The following is a 26,522-nucleotide window of genomic DNA, read 5'->3' as shown; positions in this document are numbered from 1 at the left end:
GTACATTTTTTAAGCACTTATTATTTGAGTAATGTAAACATTTAATCATCCATAGTACTAATATCTTAAAAGAGTTAACATCGGTATAATCACTGATATTATTACACAAGATTTTTTGCTGTTTAATTAAATAAAGATGTGCACAAGAAAAAAACATTAAAATGAATGAGATATGTTTTAATTCATGAGATTCATTATGTTACATTTGTTATGGGTTTGTTAATGTATTAGAAAAAGAAACAGGTAATCCATTACTTTTGACTTGACATGAGATTGTGCTGTAGGTGAAAAATTTAACAAAAACAAATAATGATATATTACTTACTGATTTAGCCACATTGTATCAGGCTGTGCCACATGTGCCGTTCTCCTCTTTTTAAAGGGACATCCTTTGTGTGAGATGTCGAACTATTAATTATACATCTGTATTTCTTTATCTTTCCCTCCTGCTGCAGATTACTAGGGTACACTGCAGTGCATTCAAAAGAGGGCAGTGTAACCACACATGCAGGCCTTCCTTGATGCTTGCCCCTATTTCTGCATCTCTCGTATAAACAATATTACAGTGTTAGAATACACCTGTACATGTAGTATTTTATATAAATCTTTGCAAATAAAACCTTTCCAACAGCAACTTGTTTTTTTGTTTCAGTTTAATAGCCTATTTGTCAGGGGCACAACGGCGAGAGAGAGAGAGAGAAAAAATGAAGTATGACTAATGTAATTTGAACAGACATTTCAACAGTCAGAGTGAAAAACCCAGTGGTCAAGCTGTGAGGAAAAAGCTGCACCTGGTAATTGCTGCAACACCCACTGACCCCTGTGCAATGTGCATCAGCATAACCCTTCACAACATGTAAGAAAATTGCTTCATAGTTAGTGCATTATTGTTTCAGTGATGGCAGAGAGGTTGCTTTGCTTGGCCCTGGGTGGCATCATTAACACAGGCTGGAGTAACGCGTTTAAATCAGATGGCATTGTCACAGGTGTAACTACTGCTGTTCATGCATGTGATTAATGTCCCCTTTTTTGATTAATTTCCTACGTTGGCTGAGAAGCCCTCGCATTTGTGATTAATGAACCTGCAGCCTAATATAATGTAATAGTGGCTTATTTTTTATTTTTTTGTATGTGTATATGCATGTGTGCTCTCACTGGTTCCTGTGTGTGGTATCCCAGTTCAGTCAATAGTGGCAAGCGAAAGGTCGGGGTAGAAGAAATCATGCACAAAACCTGAAATTTTCTTAACAGCAGCGTTTGTCTCACCTGGAGTTGTGATAAGGGTAATATGCCAGGCTGCTACAATAAATCAGTTTAAAAAAGACAAGGGGAAAGATATAGAGAGCCTAGCACACAGCTAGATGAAAAGTTAGTGGGAGGCTGATACATAAATCCGCATACAATGATGCAACTCTGGTCTCAAGGGTCTAAGCTTCTGTGTCTGCCTGAGGGCTATAATGGGTGTGACCAAGATGCTGCAAACCAGATCCTCACACTCTTCTCTTTTCAAGAGAAAAAAAAACAATATACTGCTTGGTTATCCTCACTGTTGACCTTTTGATGTCAAAGTCAATATTGTGTCTTTTTTTTTCTCACCACCTCTCTCAGGCTTCTTCCCTCTCCTGCCCACCTTCCCCATATCCCCGGTGGTGACAGAGACGGAGGACACAGGGGTCTGTAATTAGTTGGTTGACCCCGGGGTTGGGTTGTGTGACCCCGGCAGCCGTGAAGCGCAGATCCAGCCTGATCAGATGAGTAGTTCTGAGGGATCATTGGTTGAAAGACAGCCGCCTCCGTACCTCGGCCAACCCAGTCACATTAGCCAGCGCAGCGGCGACGGGCACAGTTACAGGAGCCCGGCCGACGAGCCCAAACAGAGTCACAAACACCTGTCTGGGATAGACTACAAACATACAGACACATGCTTTTCAACATCCACAGACACCGATGGGGCTGCAAAACAGACTACCTGCCACCATTCAAGGAAAGGAAGGGAGGAGGGGGGCTGAAGGGTAACCCGACCCAGGTAGGGGAAGGATAGGGAGGGAGGGGATGGGAGGTGAGGGAGGAGTAGTGCTGGCCCTTGGTCAAGTGCCTTGTATTCCACAAACAGGCCGCATCCAGTTACACTTTACCTGAGAAGCTGAGCCTGAGGAGAGGATTCAAAGAAAAGCTTGTGGACCTCCCTCCCTTTGGTGTACTTTCTTTGGCGAAGAACTACATTCTGATTTCTTCCGAGTGTGTAACCAGGGATTTAGTGAAAACAAAGGCCAGTTCACATGTGTAAGTGCTGCAGAAACATTATAAGAGCTGCCTTCACTGCGTTACTGTACGTACGAGTAAGACTGAGGATTGGTAAATGTGGCTCAGCTGCCTGCACTGCCTCCGCAGCTCACCACACTAATTAGAAGCGGCGAGATGGGAGAAAGGGAGAGAGTGTCATCAAGGACACGCTGGGAGACGTTCACCTGAGACAGCTCAGTCACTGATGCTCCGGGCACATCAGCATGACCTGAACACCGGCACTGTTTGAAGTTGTGACAGAGAGAACGAGAGACAAAAGCGTCTGGATCTAACTGTAGGCCTTGGGGGAATAAAGAGATGGGAAGAAACAGAGAGGAGGGAACACAGAGTGAGGAGAAGGAAATTCGGTGGAGAAAAACAGGCAAAGAGGACAGGGAGGAAAAGCAAAGGGAGAGCACTTCCCCACTTTCCTGTGTGAAAATTGAGGCCTGCTCTTTAGGACACTTATTATTTAGTCTCACTTTCTGTTACTTATCCCTCATTTGTTTCTACCTCTTTACCTCTCTCAAGTCATCATGTTTACACAAGCTGTTACTGCCATTTCCCCGTTGTCTAACCCTCTGCTGTTTTTCCTCTTTTTTTCTCTCCCCCCTCTTTCTTTGTCTTTTCGCTACTGGTTGGAAATCTGGAAGGCTTGCTCATCGGCGCCAGCCTCTGTTAATCCCCTCCCAAAGCACCTTAGCAACGCTAGGAATTTAGAGATGCTAAAAAAAAACACACGACGACAACGACAACAACTGTTCTTAACACTGGGCTCATATTGGCAAGAGTGGCCACATCTTGAGATGTGTGTGTGTTTTCCATAAGTAGTTCAGAACAATCTGGAAGGGTGTGATAACCAAGGATCTCTCAAGAGTGTGTGTTCGTGTGTGTGCATGTGCAGAACGTGTGGGTCTGAACGTGTGCATAGAGTGGGACTGCATGTCTATGTAATATAGTTCCTATATAACAACCAGCAACCTGGTAATCACAGCATGTAGTCACCTGAGATACTCATTATCTAGTCTCTTTACATGTTCCCTCTTTGTCTGTACCACGGCACAAGCCGCACGCTGCTGGATGAGCGTTTGTCTTTGTGTGGCGAGCTGCACACACCTGAACAAGTCAATGAGAGGCTGAAAATGAGTGAAAGAAATATATAAATTATTACAGACAGCAGTGAAACAATTTATGTTATTATGGGCCCAACTTTGATGCTAGCAAAATGCCTTGATGAAAAAAAAAATCAATAAAGCAAGGTTACAACACTCACAGCAATTACGACGTCAGTTATTTTTCATTTATTGGCTTTGTGATTTTCACACATCAACACAGATCACCCCAGCACCTCTCGCTTTCTCTACCCAAAATCAATTACTTAGGGGCAATGGTAAAATAATTGAGGGCGCATTTAGGCCTTGAAATTAATACATAGTTTAAATGTTAAAACTTTTCTGTAACTTCTCACTTTGAAGTATTAATTTACCTCTCAAATTTAATGTGAAAATAAATGACGGAAAGCACAGTATTTTTTTTATTCTCAGGCTGTAATAAGATGCAAGAGTTTATTTGGTATGTACTCATCATTTTTACCCCCAGCCATGGGTGGCTGTGTAAGCTAACAGAAAAAACAAACTGTGCATAGCACACGTCTATCTCATAAGATGACTTTTAATCCATCAAACGACAAAACAAAACACACAGAAAAACCCGACAGTAGTTACTTTTCTAAAGCAAAAAATATATATGTATATTACATGGCATATACACTCATGCACAAGAAAGATGTTAATAAGAAATTAACAGCATATCCAAACAATACATGTTTATTATAGGGGATTGTGTTCAAATGAAAATGACCTGTTTCACACTGTTTCCACAGTGACTCGTGGCTGTGGCTAAAAAGGGACAGACAATAAAGCTTCATCTGATCCTCTGTTCCTATAGTGGCAGATCTTTACAAGGTTTCTTTTGGGCTGGTCAAACAGCACGTTAAATACACTTGAGGCTGTAGAAATATTCATTACAGGCATTTTGACGGATTTTACAAATCTGAAAATGCAGCAGGTTCTTGGACAACATGCCAGCTGCGGGACTAAGAGTATTAAGACAGTGAAACTGGCTCCAGTGAAAAACATGAGGGAAGGAGAGCTGCTGCAGTCACTGCATTTTCCTTTTGTGTGTGCGAGTGTGCATGTGTGTGTTTGTTTTTGCTCACATGGGCAAAAATATGGGGCTAGGATCGTTTTGTTACCCTCAATTTTAAGCTATATAAGAAAAAAAAAAAAGCCACACGACCTGAAGTCATACACTTTACTTGGATACAAAACATTGGGTGATAGGAGAAAGGGGTTATGTAATTAAGGGGTTTCAAGAAGGTAGCATCACAGAGGAAAGAACGAGTTAATGGAAGAAATTTGGGGCTCTGACAGTTGCTGACATTTTCCAAGAGGTCTTTTCGCCCGCACCACCTATCTCCCAGTGCTCAAGGTAAAGATGGCCTGCCAGTAAAAGGGATGAGAAGCTATCTGTAAATCACAGTCTCCCCACAGTGATCCAGTTCAGCTGGTCATAGACTTGATGGGGATTGTCCTGGAAGACAGATAGAAGCACAAAAACAAGGAGACAAACATATATATGTTACTAATTTATAGAGGATATCAAAAGTCAGTAAAAGTAAAGTTATTAGCAAAAGCATATGAGTATGTGTATATATATATATATGAGCAGACAGAAACACATAGAGAACATGTACATTGTGTAGTCTGATGAATGGTCAAATGACAGCAGAATATATATTTGCAGAGAAATTAATCAAATTTATCCCACACCTTAAACAGTCTGATAGGTGACAACAATCTAATGGCTGCGGAAACAAATTGAATAGGGTTATAACCATTAAGAGCAATTTATCTGTACCTCTCTGACATTTTCCGGTGACATACACATCCTTCACTTGTTCCAATCTGACCTATCTAAACGACCCAGTGTTTTGATCACTTGACCCAGCAGAGTTCAAAGGGCAGCCGGTTCAAACGGCTATCAGTGCGCTGCAGCTTGCAGTGGGCATCATAAAACTGCTGTTTCTTATCTGAACTCTTTGACCCCTCATTAACCCCTCTCTGCTGCTTTGAGAATTATCGCCTGCCGCAGATTTGTCGAGGCGGTGAGAGTCAGTGAGAGTTTGTGAAACACGGAGCTAGTTGTAACATTTATAAGAGCAAGCGTCTTTAGCTTCACTTTGGCAACGCAAGGGTTTTACCGAAATGGAAACAACAGCATTGTAACATTACTCATGGCGCTAACATATCGATGCTGCACTGAGGTCATGTGGGAAAGGAAAGAAGGAAGCTGTGCGAATAATAAAATACTGAGATAAAGTTATGATGTGCAGCAACCTTATTTGCATGATGTAAAGGATCTTATTAAAGTTAAACAGTGGAACTTTCCCTGTTATAATTAAAACCTGGATATTCACAGGCACCCAGAAACCTTTAGTGACAACGCATGAATGTGGCATAATGTAAGCGGTGGTAATACTCACTGACTTCAGAATCACAGTTGCAGCTGAGGCTGATGGGAATGCTGTTATTTAATGTTAAAAACATAATTTGGTCCTTTAATGGCACATGATGAAAAGGTAGGGGATCATTAGATTTATTTGATGGGAATTATTGCATATGAGCTACATGTCTTATCAGCCTCACTGAAGGAAAACTCAGTACATCAACAAAGTCCTCAAGATACACTGGACTACATGGACTGGCCAACCTACAGATTACACCTACAGAAACTAGTCAGCCATGGAAACCCATGTCACGAAGCTCCTTGTGCACAATTTTTGTGCTGATGTTAATGTCAGAGGAGGTTTGGAGCGCTGCAGTTATCGAGTCAGTAGAGCGCTGGTGATTTTTATGCACTATACGCCTTAGCACTCAGCAACCCCGCTCTGTGGTCTGCCACTTCATGGCTGAGTTGCTGTGGTTTCTAAATGCTTCCACTTTGCCATAATACCACTTACAGTTGATTGTGGAGTATCTAGGAGGGAAGAAATTTCACAAACTGACTTGTCGCAATGGCGGCATTCATTTACAGCACCAAGCTTGAATTCAGTGAGCACTTTAAAATGACCCATTTTTTCCACAAATGTTTGTAAAGGTTGACTGCATGGCAAGGGGCTCGATTTTATATTCCTATGGCAATGGGACTGAAAACACCAGAAGAGCGATGTGGCACAATACTTTTGTCTATATAGCATACATCGTCTGGGAACCATGGATCATGGCATTTTGTTTTGCAGATGAAAATATGTCATTGGACAGGTGAAGTCTCTGACCTGCTGGTGCACTAGAGGAAAAGTCAGCAGAATGCAACAAAAAGACTACGGAGAACATGATTTTTTTTTCTCAAAATTTCACCTTACTGCTTTTGCTAGACAATCTGAACACCACCTGACATCGTCTACGATGTAAAGAGCACAGAGCACAGAGCATCTCTATGTGTGTCCAAAGCTTCAAAGTTTGGCTCATTGCTTTGTGGGGACCAGCTGGGAAAGAAGAAGCAGTGCGTCTGCATGTGCATGCTTTTATTTTTAAATAAGACTTCAATCAAGCTCCTGAAATTATAAGGTTCTGTTTAAAAAGAAAAAATTCTGTTCAAATGGGAGAGAAGAAAAAACAAGATAATAAGTAGGCTAGAAAGAAAACAATATTATTCTACTCAAAAGTACCATTACCTTTGTATTTAAAAGAACTTATTAGAGTCAAAATGCTTTAGAGAGTTTTATACAATTTCCGAATGCTCTCTTAGTTTATTCCCCCACCCCACATCCCCCACCCCCAAAAAGACTCAAGGTTATTGCATATATTTAGTGAGGGACAGGAAGCCACTTACCGTGCTTTCATTAACATTTATTCTAAATTCCCCTTTTTTCTCTGGAGCACATGTAATAGTCTGACTGTTGCTGCCAAACAACACTAAGTTTGCTTGTCTCGAAGAGTCCATGAAAGAAACTCTTTGTGGAAGCACTTCTGCTGAGAGAGGGAAAAAAAAAACTAACAGTAAACGATTCTTCCTTCAAGAGCGCAAACAGGAGTATTTCAGAGGACACTTAAATCTTATCATGTGGCCTTTCCTTGTTGTTGTGTTTGGAACAAATAGGTACTGAAGTATTTTCTTATTTGAGCAAAGCAATGCAATGCTTTTACCTGAGAAAATGAGATTAACTTTTAAAATATCTGTTTTTCTAATTTAAAAAGAGAAGATTATTTATTTTTAGTAGCAAATAGCTGATTTTATTCATGTTAAAGAACAATTTCTTCATATCAGAGCCTTAAAAACTTCCATCTACATCTGTTCACCCATTGATGGATCATGGATTTATGTCAGGTAACAAGGCAGTCTCCAAGAGAAATAATTTCCTTCCATGGTCATAGTAAGTATGGCAGGACCAACGGGGCACATGGGTAAAATTAGGCTTAAATTCTTAAAGGGCTGTACTTTAATCCAAATCATGTTTTCTTAAACCCAAACAAGTTGTTTTATTATCTAAACTTAATCGAAGTGCTAGAAAACGTGAACTAATGAGGAAAAAAGGTGTTGTTATTGGGCTGCAAAGTCCACATAGGGTGGAGGTCAGGGTTAGTGGATGGGTCAGCAAAACACTTTTTTTATATCAAAATGCTTTTATTTTTTAACTATGTTCCTTAATCTTAACATGTTTAATATAATATGATGATCAAGGTCCTCTACATTACCCTAATCCTAACTAAGTTGTTTTGTGTCTCGGCCTTTGCAAACATAGGCAGAAAACAGATGAACCATATTGCGCTCTAATGGGTTGTGTTCAAAGGGGTTAAGCTGGAGGACCTGTCACTGTGCTCGCCAAAGTAATTGCTTACATCTCCTTATCCTGCTGTAATCACTAAACAACTCTGACAGGGCAGGAGTCAAACAGTCAGGGAGACTGTAGAGCAAACCAGCTCTTCCGTTTATACATTTTAGTTGTGGTGAAAGTCACAAAGTCACATCTGTGAGGTGAGGCAAAATTAAAGAAATATCGCTCTGTATAATGCAATTCAATTCAACAGAAACACAGTCTGAATGATTAAAAATGACCATAAAGTTGACTTGACACTTCTTTAAAAGAGTTAAAATAAAAATTAATATAAACACTATATTTTTCAAGAAGATGGGAATTTACTGACTGTATCTGACTTTTTAAGCAAAGTCAAAAGAATAAAATGCCTCCCGAAAGGGCAATCTGATGAATGCCTGTAAAGGTTTTTCTTTTGTCTTTAGTTTTGTCCCAATATAGCTTCAACCTTGGGGGTTTACTTAGAAGTTGTCTGTTGTCTGGCTGATTTTGTTTGGGCCAGACTTTTGTGCCACTTTATGAGCGTTCGGCAGTTATTTGATTAATTAACAGAGCAGTGCATGCACAGGTGCTTGTGAACTAATCCTTTACCCCAACGCTGAAATCTAACATAAAAGATAGGATGATTCATTTTTAACCTCTAAACCAGTCACATTACTTCTCTCCTACCACTAAAACAGTTGTGCCAGTCAGAGTGGCTCACCACGTGAAAAGATTCCTTTTAAGCGCTGTGTGCACAGTGGAGGACTTCGAGCCCTGAAAGCATGGCACAACAAATCTACAGTCAAAGTGCTTGTGGAAAAGGTGAAAGCTCAGTCATGTCATGTTATTTAAGTATGTTGACACTTATTCTTTGCAACACAGTAATCCAAAAATATATAGAACAGTCAGTATACTGTATGTAGTTTTGAATTTGTTGCAGGTGTTAGTAACATGACATCAATCCAATATTTCTACAAATAATTCTGCATCATATTTTAGTGTGATTAAAATTGTATTTAATAATAAAGCATGAAACACCGCTTTTGCCAGAAAAGTTGAAAAAAGGGTTATGATGCGCAGGATTAATGATCTCTGAGCCCCCCTTCACAAACTGGCAGAATACTGAATATTAATCCAACAGTATGATGTGTGTGGAGCTTCAGCCCGGTCTCATTTCCAAGTTTGTTTAATTAAAGGTAAACACAGTAGATCATTGTGAATGATGACAGTTCTCAAACCAGAAGCTGTATGTTTATCATTGATGATAATTCCCTGCTGCCATCAGAGGGCAACAGGACAGGTCATTTATTATATTATTTAAGTAACCCAAGGAGGTTTTTCACAAGTACTGATTGCTCTACCGTATTTCTACAATGGATATTTAAATTTTACACAGTAGGAAAAACTTGTTTTTTTATGTGTCTTGCATTTCTTATTTTGGACTTCCTATTTTGCTCGCCCCTGTTTAAAGAACCTGCTGAGAAATCCAGTTTCTACCAAAAATATCAGTGAATAGCTTTGCTTCATTTAGATGTAATGCCCACTTGTTTGCAAGTCTCCCACCTGCATGCCATGTACCAACTCTGAATTTAACAGAAACAGAAACAGAAAGATGGAAAAGGCAGGTGTTATGGTAGTTCTGCTGCTAAAATAAAGTGCCAGTACCTGTGCAACCTAAATTAAATACAGCAACTGCCTGTGTCCTTGGATTTAAACTTATTCCTAACGACTTTAATATAGTTTGCTCCCGAATTTCTGCCATTAGGATTTTTTTTCCAGTGCGCGAAGTATCAAATTTCTACATGGCAGATAAGTCTCAGGTAGGATGATGGGGTGGCTGGTTTGGTCTTTAATATAAAAGCCTTTGACACACAGGATCTATAAATCATTTAACTCTATTATGGGAAACTGTTGTTCATTACACATCTCCTACTAATTGTATATGTTGGTGTCTTTTACCCATTGCTATGAGTCTTTACCAGTCTTGACTAAATCATGCTAGCTACCTATACTGTGACCACAGTGGAACATGATGGAAACACAATATCAATATTGAAATGTTGATATGGTGAACAATAGGAAAATCCTCATTGACTGATGGAAACATTTGTTTTCATTAGCTGCTATCCTCTAATGAAATTCACTGGTTGCCAGTTTGGTCTGCTGCTGGCCTGGTGACAGAAACTGATGACAAAAATGTAAGTCATGAAGACATTATTTTTTTGTAGAAAGTGATAAAATATATTGGTGTGATTAAAGAAATTTTTAACACAAGACATTTCAAGGGTTTTTTTTTTTCCACAGGCAAGGCTGGAGGAGGCTGAGATCGTGTCTTTTGTAACATTTTGTAACATTCTTTCAAAGTTGGATTTATGAAACTTTTTTCAGATGGCATTGGTGAAGATGTAAAATTAAAAAAACAAAAACGCAGAAGCGGTAACAGTGTAGCCCAGATGGGAGAGTCGAATAAGCTCTGAAGATTTTAACTAAAAATTTGCAGTAGTTCCAAAAACGTCACTCCATGTTAGACTATTTTTATTAAACGAGAACGAATAAGTCCAGATTGGTAAAGGGAGACTGCGGACTTGTGACTTTTGTAAAAATCCAGGCTACCATCTTGACTAGGAATCCTTAAACACTTTCATTCAGTGATGGACAGTGAGACCACTCAGTATGCTGCACCCCACCCCCTTAACTTGCATCTTCTACAGACTTATTCTTCCCTTTCTCCTCCTTCCTCCCCCTAAAAATCCCCGGTTCCTGTGGAGTGGCAGGTTTTGTGTGGTCCCCAGCACTGTCCCGTTTTTATCTGTCCTCTGACGGGTTACCCCGGTCCCCCTCGCACCTGCGCCGCTCCCAGGTCCCTACAGGAATGCGCTGGGGCTTGTAATCGCCTTTGTGGGGGCCATTGAGTTGTACGGCTGACTGAAACTTCCCAACCTCACAGCGCGCTGGCCGCTGAATGGGACTCAGCGTGGGGCGGCTCTCCAAACCGCGGACCCTGCCAAATTCCTACAGTGGCGCTCCACAATCACTCCCACACAGGCCCCGATATACCGCCAGGCAGGAGGGACGGGGAGGGGTCGGGAGGTGGTGGTGATTGTGTGTGTTGGGCAGACACATGGAAAAGTCTACATTTAGCTCCAGACAAGACGGACACTTTCTGCGTCGCCACTCCGGATGCACATGGCGCCCCCCCCTTTTTTTAGTTATTATTATTATTATTATTATTATGTTTATTATTATTATTATTATTATTATTATTATTATTATCACTTTGTGAAGCTGTTACAGTAAAGCAGTGATTTGGGTTAACAATAAATGTTTTGAAGATGTATTTTAATATCTCACCTCTTAAAAAAAAAGTCCCAGTGCAGATGCTATTCCAGCAACGGTGAAATCTGGAAAATAAAAAAAATAGCAAATAAAAAAATGCGTTTGGTGGATGTTGTGAACAAAGTTTCAAAATAAAGCAATTTCTCATAACTTTTAGTACATTTGTGCCGCGTTTCGGTGCATTAGGTCTGTGTGCCGGCATATAGCGTGGTAGCTGTGGGTAGATAGAGCAGCACTGCAGGATTAAGAGGCAGCAAGATTGTTAAACATGTCAACGTGTAATTGCACGATAAGGCCCTTCCGAGGAATTCATTGGCCCAGTTGCTTTCTCTATTCCGCGCTAATCTCGCCCGGCACATTCGCTCTGTGCAATCTGTCTCCATAATCTTCTGTGACAGAGCGGGCGACGAGAGCAGGCTGCTTGGTAATTTTTTTTAGGGAAGGGGGGAGACGCAGAGAAAATATGCAGAGGCGTGATAAAGTGACGCTAATTATCCCCATTTAGGACAGGGAGTGCAAGGGATCGGGGCTTTACGAACAACCGAGTGTGCGCTGGAGCTGATGGCCTCCTAGCACGGAATATATCGGTGGCTACAAGATAAGGGTATCGCACGGTGGAGAGATTTATTGGCCAGCCAGCTGTACGTGCGCGCACACACACAAACACACACAGACTCTCTCTCCCACACGCGCGCGCGAGCGCACGCAGCAGCAGCAGCAGCAAGCGTCTGTATACTTTGCACCCTACACTTACCCCCTCTTCCACCTCAAGGTGTAATTTATTCGGGTTAAATTTGCCAGAACGCTCCTCTTTTTAGCCTGGCGATGCGCCGTGACGCGCTCCGCCTCTCCGGGCTTTCAGTGTTAATCCGCATCTCTTCACATCAACAGATAAGATAGAAACAGATGCAAAAACACACGAGGAGGCCATCCCCTGCCATATGGTGCGCGCTGTATTGCGGAGATGTCTCCATAGATGCAATTGCTTTCGGGTTTTGGAATTTCAACTAATTTCCAGACATTGTTCCTCTGATTTTTCCCCCCTAAAAGATTAATGCGCAGCCAGACGTTACACGCTTTACTATGGGGCCTAACAGGTTTAATTGACATACCATGCAAGTCTTCATCAGTGTGAAATAGGCCCTTTAACTATGTATTTGAGATTAATTGATTTTTTTATGCCTAAGCAGGCATAAATTTCCCTCATTTGCATGTGTATGACTATTAGGGTATCATATGAGGCCTACAGGCGATAAAAAAAAAAAAAATCTCAAAAACATCTGTGGCCTGTCTTCAGCCTAATTTTATATATATATATATATATATATATATATTAGATTAATGATAATTATAAAAATGATGCGGGCTTCTTATTCAAAATGCAGGTACCAAAACCGGTCCAAAATCAAAACACTACATCTGTGAAATTCTGATGAGTCATCATCAACTCAACAAGCTACTTGTCTGTAGAGCTGTGACCAGTGGAAGTCAAAATTCAGTCTGAGCAACAGTTTGGACACTGTCAGGTTTGTGCGTCTGTTTTTCATCTAAACAGAGATTTTTCTCCTTTAATTACAATCGTTTGTTCACTCTCAAGTTTCAGTGGTTTTTAACGAACATGAAATTATTGTTCGAATCCCAGTTTGTGCCTCACGCACTTTGCCCACACCCCCTTTCACTTTCCTGCTATTTTGCTCGAGAGTAAAAGGAGCAAACAAGTCCCCCACCGCCTTGCTGCTTCTCACATTATGGGAGCAAACAATTAGAATAAAAGCCAAGTAACATAGATTGCATTTATTTGTTAGACGAGTGATCAAGCCTCTTTAAGTGCCGGTTCTTTGATTAACAAGCTGATGAAAATGCAGCTAAAGAAATTAGGATTCTTGTGAATCCCACCCTTTTTTTTTCTTTTTACCCTCTGTCGCATTCTAGCTCATAACGTAGAAATCAGTATATATAAGCTAATAACTCACATATATTATCTGACATCTCCATAAAAATAAAGCTAATAAGAGAAGTGAATGTAAGATGAACTGATGGTGCAGTTCGGGTGGAAGATTACTGACAACCCAGACTTCGATTTTTATCCCCTTATTTAAAGAAACAAATAATTTTATCTTTAAAATCTTTATCTTTCTTTAAGACATTTTTAGATCACTGTTCTTTGCTATCCCGCCTTATTCTTTTTTTTTTATAGTGTGTTCAGAACAGAAGCTGTAAAATTGGAATTTTAAAAAATGCATCTCAGGAGATCAAACACATGGTAAAAGTGATAAAATTTAAAAAATAGCTTAATATTTTCCTTTAAAAAATGAAATACACAGTGGAGAAGTTGTTCAGTTTTTAAGAGCAGTTTATACTAAAAAAAAATCTGCTTTCATCGGAAAAGAAATTAAATTTTGGCGCAAGTTTCCGAAAAAAAAATTGCAATTAGACACACTGATTAATATAATAGTAGAATGTATAATGAACTAATTTCATTTAGAATTATATATATTAAAAAAAAAAGATTTAAGCTGCTCTTGCTAATAAAGGATTAAAGGATTCACATCTCGTAAGGTTTTAAAAGGGGAATATGACATGTGCTTATTACAAAAATCAAATTTCTATTCATAAACGAGAAGGCTTCGTTCATAACACTAACAGGTGGCTGTCATGCTAAATGTTCTTCTTGTGCGTTATGTCATCATAACTTTTCAAAATATTCAAAATCAAGCTTGTCCTTTTATATTTATATTAAAGGAGAACGCGGGCCACAATCCGGGCCTGCATTGAATATTTAAAAAATGTCTTCATAATATTGGAGCCTGCGTGCTACTGAAATAGAGAAAAGCAAACTTTTTAAAAACAATTTATGGACACGTTTCTAATTACCAACATGAAACTTCAGCTTCTAAAACAGCATCCTGTTAGTGAAATGGTTCCCTCACAGCCCTACAGACTGTAGCTTTTACGCGTAATTACGCACAAACAATTGGACCATTTAAAAGCTCGAGGGATCTGTCCACCAGCGTCAAAATTTAAAGAGAAGATTTTTTTGGTTTTCGTGAAGACCTCTGACGATATTCTTGTTCCCTAACACAAAACAAAACAAAACAAAACACTTCTGTAAGACCACTGTGAAAAATAATCAATCTAAGACGTTCTCTTAAGAATCAAAGCAACATCTTGTGAAATTTATTCAATTATTCTTCATTGCAATATCAGAGCTTTTCGCTCGCGGAAAAGCACTTAAATTACAACAGCGGTTGCCCGTCATCCTTTGAAATATTAAAATTATTCACAATTTACAAGAATTAGAGTGTTACAATAAAAAGAGATGATTTCCAAGAATTATGACACAGGCTTCTGCAAATGAACACAAATGTTTAAAGAAGCTGATTTTCCCATATCTTTTAAAGCACTTTCTTATGATTATGACACTTATCTCATTTTCAAATAACTTACAATAAACTCCCCCCTCCCCACCCCTCCCCCCGACCCCCCAAAAATGATGAGACAATTGAAGCAAATCTCCCCAATGTGAAAACCTGGCGTAACCCTCAACTAAGACTGTGAAATAAAGGACAAAAAAAATAAATAAATGATAGCACAATAACCAATATCTCAGCATCATATTTGTTATATAATTCCACTGGTGGCTATTCAAAAAAAAAGCCGAGATGAATATGCTATTTACCCTTCATTTACAATATCATAAACATTCTGTACAAAATGCAGGTAGTTCTCAGGACCGGGGTTATTTTAGAAAAGAGGTAAATATTTGGTTATGGTTCGTTTGCAGTTTTCAATTATTCTATGAGTTCTAAATGTGTGTTAGCGGGACGGTCCCGTTCACTCCAGCCGTGGCGCTCTGGTAATGCTGCGGCAAGGCATGGAGTCTAGTTTGCATTGAGGGGTCCCCCGGCTCTCCGGTAGGTAAATACATGCTTATCATCTCTCTCAAGTCTCCGGGGCAAGGACCCCGTGAGTGTGTGCTGCTGACGGGAGGGCTTACACTCGGCTCCGACTTCACCAGCGACCCTAATGTCCCCATGGCAGCTGAGGAAGAGACGCCGGAGCTCTGGTGCTGCGTGTAGGTGATCCCGCCGTAGCCGGATGGGGAAGCGTTCATGTAGCTCTGAGAGTTCGAGATGGGGCTGTACTGCAGGGCTGTCATGTCATAGCGGTGCATGGGCTGGGGGTTGTGTGAATGATGGTGGTGTGAGTGGTGGTGGTGGTGCGCTCCGCTCCCCGGGTGCTGGCTGTAGGCTAGCTGAGCCTCCTGCATCATCGCTGCGGCCGCCGCGGCAGCAGCCACCTGCCCCGAGTACGCACCGTTCGCCCAGCCGTTCATGTGTGCGTAGCCGGAGCTGGCGGAACCTCCGTGACCCCCGGGGCTCTCCAACCTCTGCCCGACCCCGGATGAACTCATGCCAACCCCTAAACCAACTCCACCGCCACCGCTCGGCCCAGAAAGAAGTCCACCAGCAAGGGAATATTTGTCCTTTTTCAGCAACGTCTTGGTCTTCCGTCTTGGTCGGTACTTGTAATCCGGATGCTCCTTCATGTGCATGGCTCGCAACCGTTTAGCCTCGTCGATGAATGGACGCTTTTCAGCCTCGGACATCAGCTTCCACTCGGCGCCCAGCCGCTTGCTGATTTCAGAGTTGTGCATTTTGGGGTTCTCCTGCGCCATCTTTCTCCGCTGCCCACGGGACCACACCATGAACGCGTTCATAGGTCTCTTCACCCGCTCCTGATTCGCTTTCGACCCGCTATTCGGCCCCGTTTGCCCCGTCGTCGTGTTCGTTTGGGGGCCGGGGGAATGAAGGTCAGTTTCCATCATCATGCTATACATTCACCTGGTTTTTAAACTTCGCCACCAACAGAGAAAAAAAAAAAGTCACTTTCACGACAGGTCAGGCGCGCACAGGTACGGGTGCGCTCGAGATGACTGGGCTACAAAATTAATGTTCTACCCCAAATTGAAATAAACACGTGATGAAAATTAATCCGAAAAGGCATATAAAATGTTCTCCACCCAGCAGTTCGCCCTGTTTTCGCCTGGGCTGGTTCACATCCACTGTGATAGAATGCGCATTTGAGCCACTTTTCCTGTCGGAGTTGAGAAGTTGGTTAAAGCGGCGGCCATATGATGAGCACTGACAGCGGTTAAATGAGCCACAAGCGGCCAATGAGGCTCTAGCAGCGGAATGATTTGCATGGCGTTTGGTCAGGTGACTAGAGGACCATAGAGGAAGAACACACCGGAGGAGGAGGAGGAGGAGAATGAGGAGGGAGAAAGGAGGGTCAATCCCACAAATAGCACGAGGCATTTGAAATTTCCAAACACGCTCTCGGAGACTTCAACCACAAAAATAACGAAGATTTGTTAGCACTTATGTAGCGGCCAAACAGTGGGTGCAGTCTGTGATTAGGATGAGTCAAACATCTCAATTTATTTATGTTTTTAAAAAAATAGGTAGACTATGGCTGCTGAATTTAAAAAAAAAAAAAAAGAAGAAGAAGAAGGAAGAAATCAGAAAGCTTATAAATTAGGAAGCATAAAAGTGTGGGTGAAATTCTTTTTTACCTTCAACTTTCTTCCCAGATTTGACATTGAAAAGACACTTCCTCTCCTATTTAACATGTTATCCTCACATTCGCAGCGCGCACTGGAAGCCTGGGCCTCATTATTTTTATGCACAGGATTTGCAATACACTCTGCCCCCAAACTAGTCTCAGACGACTTGATGCTGAGCAAGCGCCTCAGATATCAAATTTTAAACCATCTCTCTCTCTCCCTCTCCTGTGCCCCCTCACCCCCACCCCCTCCTCCTTCCAGGTATGTAATTAAGATTTGAAGTAATAGCAGGTGTCAGATAGAGAAATTAAGCGCATTCAAAGCTGAAAACTTTTTGAAAGAGATTTGGTTAAAAAAAAAAAAAAAAACTGTTGGTCTGAGAGACGAAGCCCAAGAGGATGGATAGTCGTATAATGACGTGAAATTGCCGGGGCAAAGAGCCATTATCGCCGTCTGCTGGTGATGGTGAATGAGTCCTGCCACGCGCCCGCGTGCAGCTATAGATGAAAAGAAATACTACACGTAAACTGTCATTTTTTTTAGTGGACGTGTTGTGTGTTTGTTATATTTAACGCCTCTTATTTAACATCCAGTCAGGTATCCCGTTTGTTAAAAAAAAAAAATACACGAGAGGGGAAAGCGGTCTGTGTCTTCGAGTCCGCGCATATATAATCCAGATTTCACAGCTGACCTCCCCTGAAAAGCCCAATCAACCTCTAATTGAAAGGGAAAACGAAATACCACTTCCCGCGGCGAGACTAACGATTTAATCATTCTATCGTTCTTTTGCTGTTTTTATTTTAATTGGAGCTTAGCTTGATATGGTTCTCTGTTTAGGACCAGAGGGAGCGAGATCACTCGGACGAATCCGGGCGTCTTTGGTGATAGGGTTAACTTGATGTCACGGTGGTCAATAAACGGTTACAGCGGTCCAGGCAAACGTGGCTTAAGGCCCGAGGGAGATGGCAATGTAATGATGACACCCGGAGAGCTTTGGGGAGGTGAGTGCGAGTGAAGCGATCACACACACGCACGCATAAAAAGAAAAAGAAAATAAGAAACAAATTCTTGTCTTATTATACAGATACAGCGAATTGTGAGTATCTGCTCAATATTAAAAGTCTAATTCATAAAAACATTTAACCTTCTTTTTTTCTTTTAATTTAAACATATTTTTTAACTAAATAGTGTAAGCACACATCTAACACCGTTAATATTAAATTGGCCTATTAATAAATGTATTAAATACATTTTGATGCTTTTCAGTTTTCTTACACCTGCCTGGACCCTGCCCTGACACGACTCTGCTTTAATTCACACCAGTGCTGCAATGCATTAATGCATCTCCAGCAGTTATTTAAAAAAAGTCGACATCCTGATAAAAAGATTAGAATTATTATCGTTAGCTTTCTTAAATAGCCAATAGTAAGATAAAATATGACTTCTACTATTACTGTCACTCTTGTAAGAATCATACTATTATTGTCGTTATTTGTTCTCAGTGCTGAGTGTCTTTAGGCGTGTACGCACAGGATTAGCCTTTACAGTGACATTGGGACCCTGGTGGCCCCTGTTTACTTTCTCTGTCATTCCCCGTCAGTCACTCCTCTTTTAACAAACCTCCTTTCAAACCTCCTCGCTCCTTTTGTGCGCGGCCTTTGTGACGGGTTGTGTGCGCACTGTGATGATGGTGCGCGACTGGGGCCAGGGGTCAAAGCGGTTATCCAACCTTCCCACCCTCCATGGCCACAAGAAAATAAAAAATATATATACATAAGTGAACGGTCTTTAATAAATACACCCAGCTTGCGTGCCGACTCCTCGAGCGCAGCGGCCAACGGGTGCTATTACGCTTTTTTAAAAAAAATTATTTTTATTTTACTCTCCGTCCAGGCATCCGTCCCACGCAAAGGAACCCCCTAATTAAAAAACAAAAACAAAAAAAACCACACACACAAAAAAAGACTCTTGACCGATTGTATCTGGCTTCCTTCCTTTCATCATCATCATCTTCTTCTTCTTCTTCTTTTTTTGTTACCCCTTTATGCAGTTAACCTGAGCGGGGACAGCGTTTTTACGCGGCTGTGGCTGTGCCCGAGCAGTGCACAAGAGCCCGCGCTCGTGGAACTGGGTGGCGTTAGTTTTAAGGAAGTAAAAGGAGTTCTGAACACCCCGGACACAAAACGGGGAGTTAATTATTTAAACGAGCTTAAGAAAGCATCTGCTCCTTAGCTTTAAATTACACATCCTAAATCTAAAGATGTGACGGTCAGCCCCCCCCGCCCCCGCCCTCCCCAACCTACGGAAAAGTAGAAACACCAAGACAAACATAGAGTCCTGCGTGAAAACAGGCTGCCACTGGATAGCCTAATGCGTTCCCTTGTATTTTACACCATCAAACAGTTATTCTTGTTTATGGCGAAACAAATGTAGGCGCCGGCGATAAACCCATCCGATCATCTTCCCTCGGAAAAATCTAACTGAGCTGGTTGGAGAGCAACTTGTAGGATCATGAAGCCACAGTGTGCGCTCTGCGCAGCCCCTTGTGGAGCTCACTTGTTCCAAAATTAAACGACAGCCTGCAGCTGGAAACACATATTATCTGCACTGCACTGAACATAGCAGACCGCAGACGCTCCGAAATAAAGGCTGTCAACAAGACATTTATTTCAGCAAGCGGAAACACCGAATTCAGAAAGCGTTCAAATTCGCTTCACTCTGTTATTATTATAATAATTTTGAGAATTAATTCCACCACGCGTTAAAAAGGCGATTTTACGCACAACAGACAGTTTAACTACAGGTTAGATGTATATAAAAATGACTTTCTTGCGTAAGGAATTATAATATGCAAACTTACGCATGTCCCCCTCGTTCCCTCTACTCCAGACAAAGTGGGAAGAATTCTCCCTCCATGCTCCTAAAGCCGTCCTAAACCCCTCCAAAGCTTCATGTAAGACCGCTACTCCCACTACAATCTGGCCGCTCGAGTGCCAAGGCCATCCGTGCCCGGTGCCCAAACCCACCACTCAACACACACTGAGGGGCAGAGACAAGAAGAAATGACATTTATTATACACTCTAAAAAAGACAATTCCAAGTTATTGTTTCTCTCTGCAAAAAGGGGGCTTGCTTCTAACATAATGAAGCGTCTTTTGTGTGGCACAGAACAATACAAAACAAGTATTCTAATAAATAGCCACTTTTTTGTGTGTGTGATGGTGGGGGGAGAGGAGTGTGTGTGTGTGTGTGTGTGTGTGTGTGTGTGGAGGGGGGAGGGGGGGGGGGTGCTCTCCAGGATGAATGGGCTGGAGCGGCGGGGTTCTGAAAGGCAGCTGTGCCGCATTCGGAGAGGAGGGGCGAGGACTTGGCGAGGAGCCCCCGCACCCCCTTCGCCTCCTCCTGGATACTGACTCCCATTACTGATCCTGGAACAGAAAAGGACGCAAAGGTGGGGGGGGGTGGGAGAGGAGGGAGGAAAAGGGGTGGGGAGGGGTCGGTATTGACTTTGGAGGCTGTTTTTACTCAGGACATGCACTGTTTCCTACAATATGATCTTGGAGTCATCAAATATTGCCTCATGCTGTGATGTCCACAGAATCCAATTAGATGTAACCTGCACAGCTTGTAAGCATGTGGTTTTGACAGCTTCTAGGTGGGGAAGGATTTAGCCTAACACACACACACACACACACACACACACACACACACACACACACACACACAGCATACAAAAACCATGCAACAGCCACACAGCTGGGCTGATTAAAGCTTTCTTATCTACACACAGGTTTACCGTTTTGAGATGCAGCATGTGTTTCACACACATGGTTCGGTCTCCTCCTCTGAACTCGCCGTTGATTGCTTCACAGATTAATTTCTTCCCCGGCCTAACCCTCACATGTCCCATTTGTTTTGCAAACACAGGACCAGAGCCCGTTTGAGCAGCTCCTTCATTGTTAATGGATTCAGCAGTGCTTCTGCTGCTGCTCCTCCTGTTGCTGCTCCTCTCTCCCTCCAATGCCTGTTGCAGCATTCCTGCTCCAGAGCTGCCAGAACTCACAGACTCCCTGACTTGTAGCTGGCGGGTGTCTTTGCTGCAGGCATCCATCTGCCTACTGGGGGAGCCAAGGTGGAAAAACTCCTAATAAAACTAATTTCATGCTTTTTCATTGTTTGCCAATAAAAATGCTCTAGGAATGCTTTCTTACAAACGTTCATTATTGTTTAGTAACCTAATCAGTTTAGAAGAGCACACAGCGCTTATTTTATTATCCCTCAAAACGTTTTTCTTTTACATTTGTTTTAAAGTGAAAATACATTTCACAGATGCCTAAACATAGATACATAGATGCCAAGATTTCTTCCTGGTGTGCAACCCCAAGATAACCCTCAAGGTGTTAGATAACCCACTGGCTTACTGCGTAAAACCACTGGTAGTTAACCAACATTTCCTTTTTTCTAAATCTACTTTCTTCCCAGGACAAAGAGAAGCCACATTGCAGATTAAAACAACTTCTCCACGCTGTCAGGTTTTACCGATTCGCCGGTGAATATTTTGCGAGATGTGTTGCATCAAATAAGCACTACAAATAAACCACATCAGTGGGAGATTGAGACAGAGTGGCAAGCTAAGTAAAAGTGGCTGGGTGAGAGAGGGGATGGGGTGGGGTGCAGGGTGAGGTTGGGTGAGACAGCCCGAGAGGGAGATAAGATCAAGTTCAGACCTAAAAGCGTTGAGGGAAAAAAGTGAGCCAATTGGCTAAAAGCAGAGGTCTTAGTTCAGTTCATTCTATCTCCAGCACACAAATCACAATCATATGGCACTTAAAAATATGAAGACCTCAGTCAGCGATTTAATGTGATGTATCATCTGTTGCATGGGTGGAGAGACGGTGTTTAGAATAGTTAACCTGGTTTATATGTAGGATTTCAAAATGTATTTCAGTAAATAGCTTAATGTCTTTATTGAGTCTCGAGCAGGATGGTAACCCCAAACTGCCAAAGTGAAAGTGTGTATTTTTTCTTTTCCCCCCCTTTTTTTTGACAAAGAGAACATAACATGTCATTCAAATCTGGGGCACTCTTGTCTACAAGCAATTTGTTCTTTTGTTGCTCCATGTGCTCTATTTTCATCTTCTTCTCTTGTTAGAACCATGAGAGAAGAGCATATAAGGGTTTGATGGAGTGGTGAGTCAGAGACAGGATGACATAAAGAGAGAGAAAAGTGAGAAAAAGAGTGAGTAAAAAAAGAGAGAGAGGAGAAGAGAGGGGAGAGAGAAAGAGCGAGAGAGAGAGAGAGAGACCAGGAAGGCCAATGTCAATCCCACAGCAAACAGCAGCGGATAATCATGGGCTTTAGGAAAACACTGTGTCCATAATGCTATTACCCAGGATTACCTACTCCAGCAGAGAAGGCGAGACTCTCTTCACAATGTGCCACAGACCTTTCAGATAATCATCTTATCACAGATGACAAACCCAGAAGAAACATCCCATTATTCAAGAAGAAGGGGGGGAAATCTACAGCATGTTTGGATGAAGACATATTGTAAGCCTAAATTATTCGAGTGAAAAAATATCAGATTTTGAAATTAGTACGCCAGCCACTTCCTCACTTCCTCTCTTTCATTCTCTCACTGTCTCTTTCTCCCAGGGTGCTTTCTCCTTTTCCCGCAGGGCAATTAGAGACAAGATTTTATGCATTGTTCAGCTTATCAATTAGCCATAACACCTTCCCCTCTGATTGGTCTGTAATGAACATAATGGTTTTAACAGTCAGGAGTTGCAACTCTTAGAGGTGCTGTGCTAATGGTGTCGCCACGGCGATGGAGTCACAGTAACAGCTTTGCGGAAAAGCAGAAGGAGGAGGAGGAGGAGGAGGGGGTAAGTCAGCTCTCCCTAACACATCTCTAATTAGAGCTCACAGTCAGTCATTACTGATGTAATAGGGTGTAACACTAATGGCTATCAGGCAAGCCTCCACAAACAACAGAGGGGGGCTCTTGTAAGGTGAGAGGAGCAGAAAATTTACGGAGGAGGGGGGAAAAAATGGGAGATTATGGTGAGGAGACAGGTGAAATGGAAAGTTGGGGTGTGGAGTGGTTGGGTGTGGGGGTGTGGGTCAACGAGTGATTCAGGGAGAGTGCGCCTTGCAGCAGAGAAGGTTTTTAAGTACAGTAGTCAGACAAGGTCAGGGCCCATTAATGGAAAATCTTTCTTTGATGATAGTGAAATCTGTCACGCTAGACTTTGGGCCGTATATAGAGACTGACAAGACTGAAAATGGTGAAAATTAAGGAGACATGAGGCTGGTTCAGGGAATGTAGATGACTGAGAGCGAGCCGGCGTGACTGTGAGGGAGGACGGCGGTGAAGGCAGACTCCTAGTTAACCACTTTGGCACTTAGACCTTGTTAGCACTGATGTACTCCGCAGTCCATTCAGCCATTGATGCATGTTTTTACACTTTTCAGCACAAATTGCTCTGGCTGTAGCAAAACAGAGTGACAGAGGTAAAGATAAGGAAGATGGTTGACAGGAAACCAATGTTGGGAGAAATGAAAAGTGAGAGACGTGAAAAGAAAGCCGCAAGCGCTGCTCACTGCATCTATCCAAAGAGAGAAACCAAAGTCTGAGTAACTTTTTTTAAAAAAGATCTTTACAGTAATTAGTAGTTTATTTCAATATTTATATACAGTGCTCTCTGTATGATGTGCTACACAGGATGATACACATTGTTTTCAGTATTATCCTGAACTAATGACACACATTTTCTGTTTTCAAGCTTTCTTGGTGATCATGAAAATAGGCCACGCTACCTGGAAGAAAGCTTTTCTTGTGTGCTTGCTTCACCCAGGATCTGAGAAAAGTTGCAAAGACCAGCTTCTGTAGGCTAACTCTGACATTAGACCACTTTATTTGCACACACTGGTGTTTTTTGGCATTTGAGCTCATCACTGATAGTGAAAATGGTGGTGTAAATTGGTGGATTAGTCTTTGCATCGGTACAACCGGTAAGACGGGGGCAAGACATTTCTGTTATTGCAATCCACACATTAGTTCACTGACTGTCTGAGACCTGAATGCCTCCAAAACATTTTTGATTATTGTGAAACTGTGTTTAGAAGTTTCAGGGTTTACAAGTTTGTGGTCACAGTCCCAAACTTCAAGTCTTCTTTAACACAACATGGCATTCATTTTTGTAACCATAATGGTGTGGCTGATGAGCTTTTACCTTATGGGTGTCCACGGCATTCTCAACCAGGTTCCAGCCCTAATTCAAGTTTAAAAAAATACCCAAACAAGCACTAAAGCTAGATGAGCAGTTGCCTAAATGCCAACTACAGGCTTCAAAACAGGCGCGCACAAACCAGTGGATTGACGTTATAGTGACTAGTACCACCTTTTACACAGTTTATCTCTATTATTTCCTATCTGCTGGAAGGTCACTGGAAATGACTTAAGCAAACCCTTGGAATGCTTCCTCTCTCCCTCCTCCACACTCACAAATCCCATGATGTCTTCTAATTCATCTGAGCCATTGGTAACCAGTTTTGTAGATGTAAAACATCAATGACAATGTATTGTGTCATTTCCTTTGGGGGTTTTTTCAGTGCTAATTAGCTGTTTTCCAAGGCTTGAAGCTTGAAGATTGTGTGTAGACTTGTGCTCCAGAGCTGGTTTAGCACTTACTTGCTAAAGTAAGAAAGACTGTCTGGTTGGTACAATACTCCCCGCTGGCAGCAGCCTCCCCCAGCAGGACAATACATCCTGAACTGTTTAGTAACAAAAAATGACAAATATCCAAATGAGCTGTATGCTGACAACATACTTTCCTCTTTAACCAGGAGGATGCAGTATCCATAATTTCCCAAAAGATTTTTGGATTTTGATTGATCAGATCACAGGACAGATTTTCACTTTGCCTCAGTCCATCTTAAATTAGCTTGGGCTCAGAGAAGGCTGCAGTGCTTCTGGATCCAGCAACCATCTGTGCCAATGACAACGAGACTTCCTGCGTCCACGCAATGATTTCCACTGCACCATCAAGTCTGTTTTTAATGCTGTGCTGCCCAAAGAATTGGAGGATTACTGCCGTTAAATATTGTTTTTTTGACTTTTACCATTTGTCCAGAGATTTCTTTTAATTACATTATATACCATACATAAGAAACACCCCAAGTTTTGGATGCCATGCACGGCTGCTTCTTCAGTTGTTGAAGTATTTGCCTGGGTAGTTTCTCACAGTAGTAAACCTCTTCTCATCTTTACTTCTGAAAAACAAGCTTCCTTTTATACACATTCTTGTTACTGACCTTTTGCTAATTCAGTTTAATGTGATTGCCACTTAAATATGGATTTCAAATGATTTGCAAACGTAGCATTCTTTTTCTATTTACACATCCTGCATCACAACTTTTTTCTTTGCTTTTCTTTTCTTTTTGGAAACAGAGTAGTGAGGAGAATTTAGTGTCTTTGTTGTCACTAGGATGTGAAGTTGAACCTTGAAGGAGTATTGTATGTGTAACCTATTGTGTAGCTTTACTAACGACGGCAGCAGCAGCTTGGCCTTTGAGGAGCTGCAGGACTTCAGGGGGGCTCTCTATTTCCGAACTCAGCCTTGAAAGTGTGTTTGATTGTGTTTGTGTGTGTGTGTCTGAGACAGAGGGGGGGCTCCTCAGTTGCCGAACTATAGTCCCTCACCCAGAATTTGAAATAAGGTCATCGTCCCCGGGAGGCCCCAAGTCAAAGCCTCCCTTCTTCACCTGCCCTTTAACTCTCCTCATCGCCCTCGTTTCTTAATTTAACTCTTCACCTGAGTCCCTGTTTCTTTACTCCTAACAGCCCTTCCCTTTTTTTTTGGTTTTGCATTGTTTATACTTTAACACTTAGCCCTCTAATACATTCTGTAGATAAATGCCGACCAAAGGAAGCACAGACACGAAAGACCAGCATCACAATGACTCAGCCACTTCAACTAATATGGAATATTATGCTTTACCTCGAAGTTTGAACTTGTTCTTTTTGTTTGTTTATTTTTTGTCTTGTGCACAAAAATTGAAGCTCCCAATTATGTCATTGGGCCTTAAAGCTGTAATTTGATTGGAGAAATGAATTTTATGGATTAGCGAGACAATAAAAACAAAAATGGCATTGTTCGTAGATAAGACAGGTAATAAGTGTATTAAAGCTTGTGGTCTGTGTGTGTGTGTGTCTGGAGCAGCACAGATGCATATCCAATAGGATGCAGAGTGAGCAGGACAATAACGCACCATTCTTATGCTAATCAAGGAGGCCATTAATGTTTACATTCAAAATCAGGCCTTGCAAAGAAATGCATTCACTCCCTGCTAAACTGGGATAATTAGTTCCCTCTTAAACCCATATTCCATTAACTCAGGTGAATCCATCTGAGTTTCATCAAATTTCTGCCTCATTTTGCATAATAATACAATTTAATAGATAATGACATATTCAG

The 26,522-nt window shown here is 41.7% G+C and overlaps 1 protein-coding gene across 5 annotated transcripts in view; it reads right to left on the bottom strand.

The window, feature by feature from the left end:
* Positions 1-3,934: 3,934 nt before the first annotated feature.
* sox1a (SRY-box transcription factor 1a) overlaps positions 3,935-26,522 on the bottom strand; it is an 82,852-nt gene continuing 60,264 nt past the window's right edge. The window contains exons 3-5 of one of the 5 annotated variants that reach the window (XR_003216630.1): positions 19,903-20,081; positions 11,492-11,541; positions 3,935-4,875 (exon numbers count right to left, since the gene is read on the bottom strand). Coding sequence is in view for 2 of the 5 variants with exons in the window: in XM_005457787.4 (XP_005457844.1) it covers positions 4,819-4,875; positions 15,474-16,316 (900 nt within the window). In the remaining 3 variants the exon portion in view is untranslated. Of the gene's footprint in view, positions 4,876-11,491; positions 11,542-15,473; positions 16,878-19,902; positions 20,082-26,522 lie in introns of those variants that run through there. The other 4 variants (XM_005457788.4, XR_001225117.2, XM_005457787.4 and 1 more) reach the window with 4 other exon arrangements.

Source organism: Oreochromis niloticus, linkage group LG16 (assembly GCF_001858045.2).
Source record: "Oreochromis niloticus isolate F11D_XX linkage group LG16, O_niloticus_UMD_NMBU, whole genome shotgun sequence".
Classification (NCBI taxonomy): Eukaryota; Metazoa; Chordata; class Actinopteri; order Cichliformes; family Cichlidae; genus Oreochromis; species Oreochromis niloticus.
Note: the sequence above shows the minus strand (reverse complement) of the source record. Positions and strands in the feature narration are given on the sequence as shown.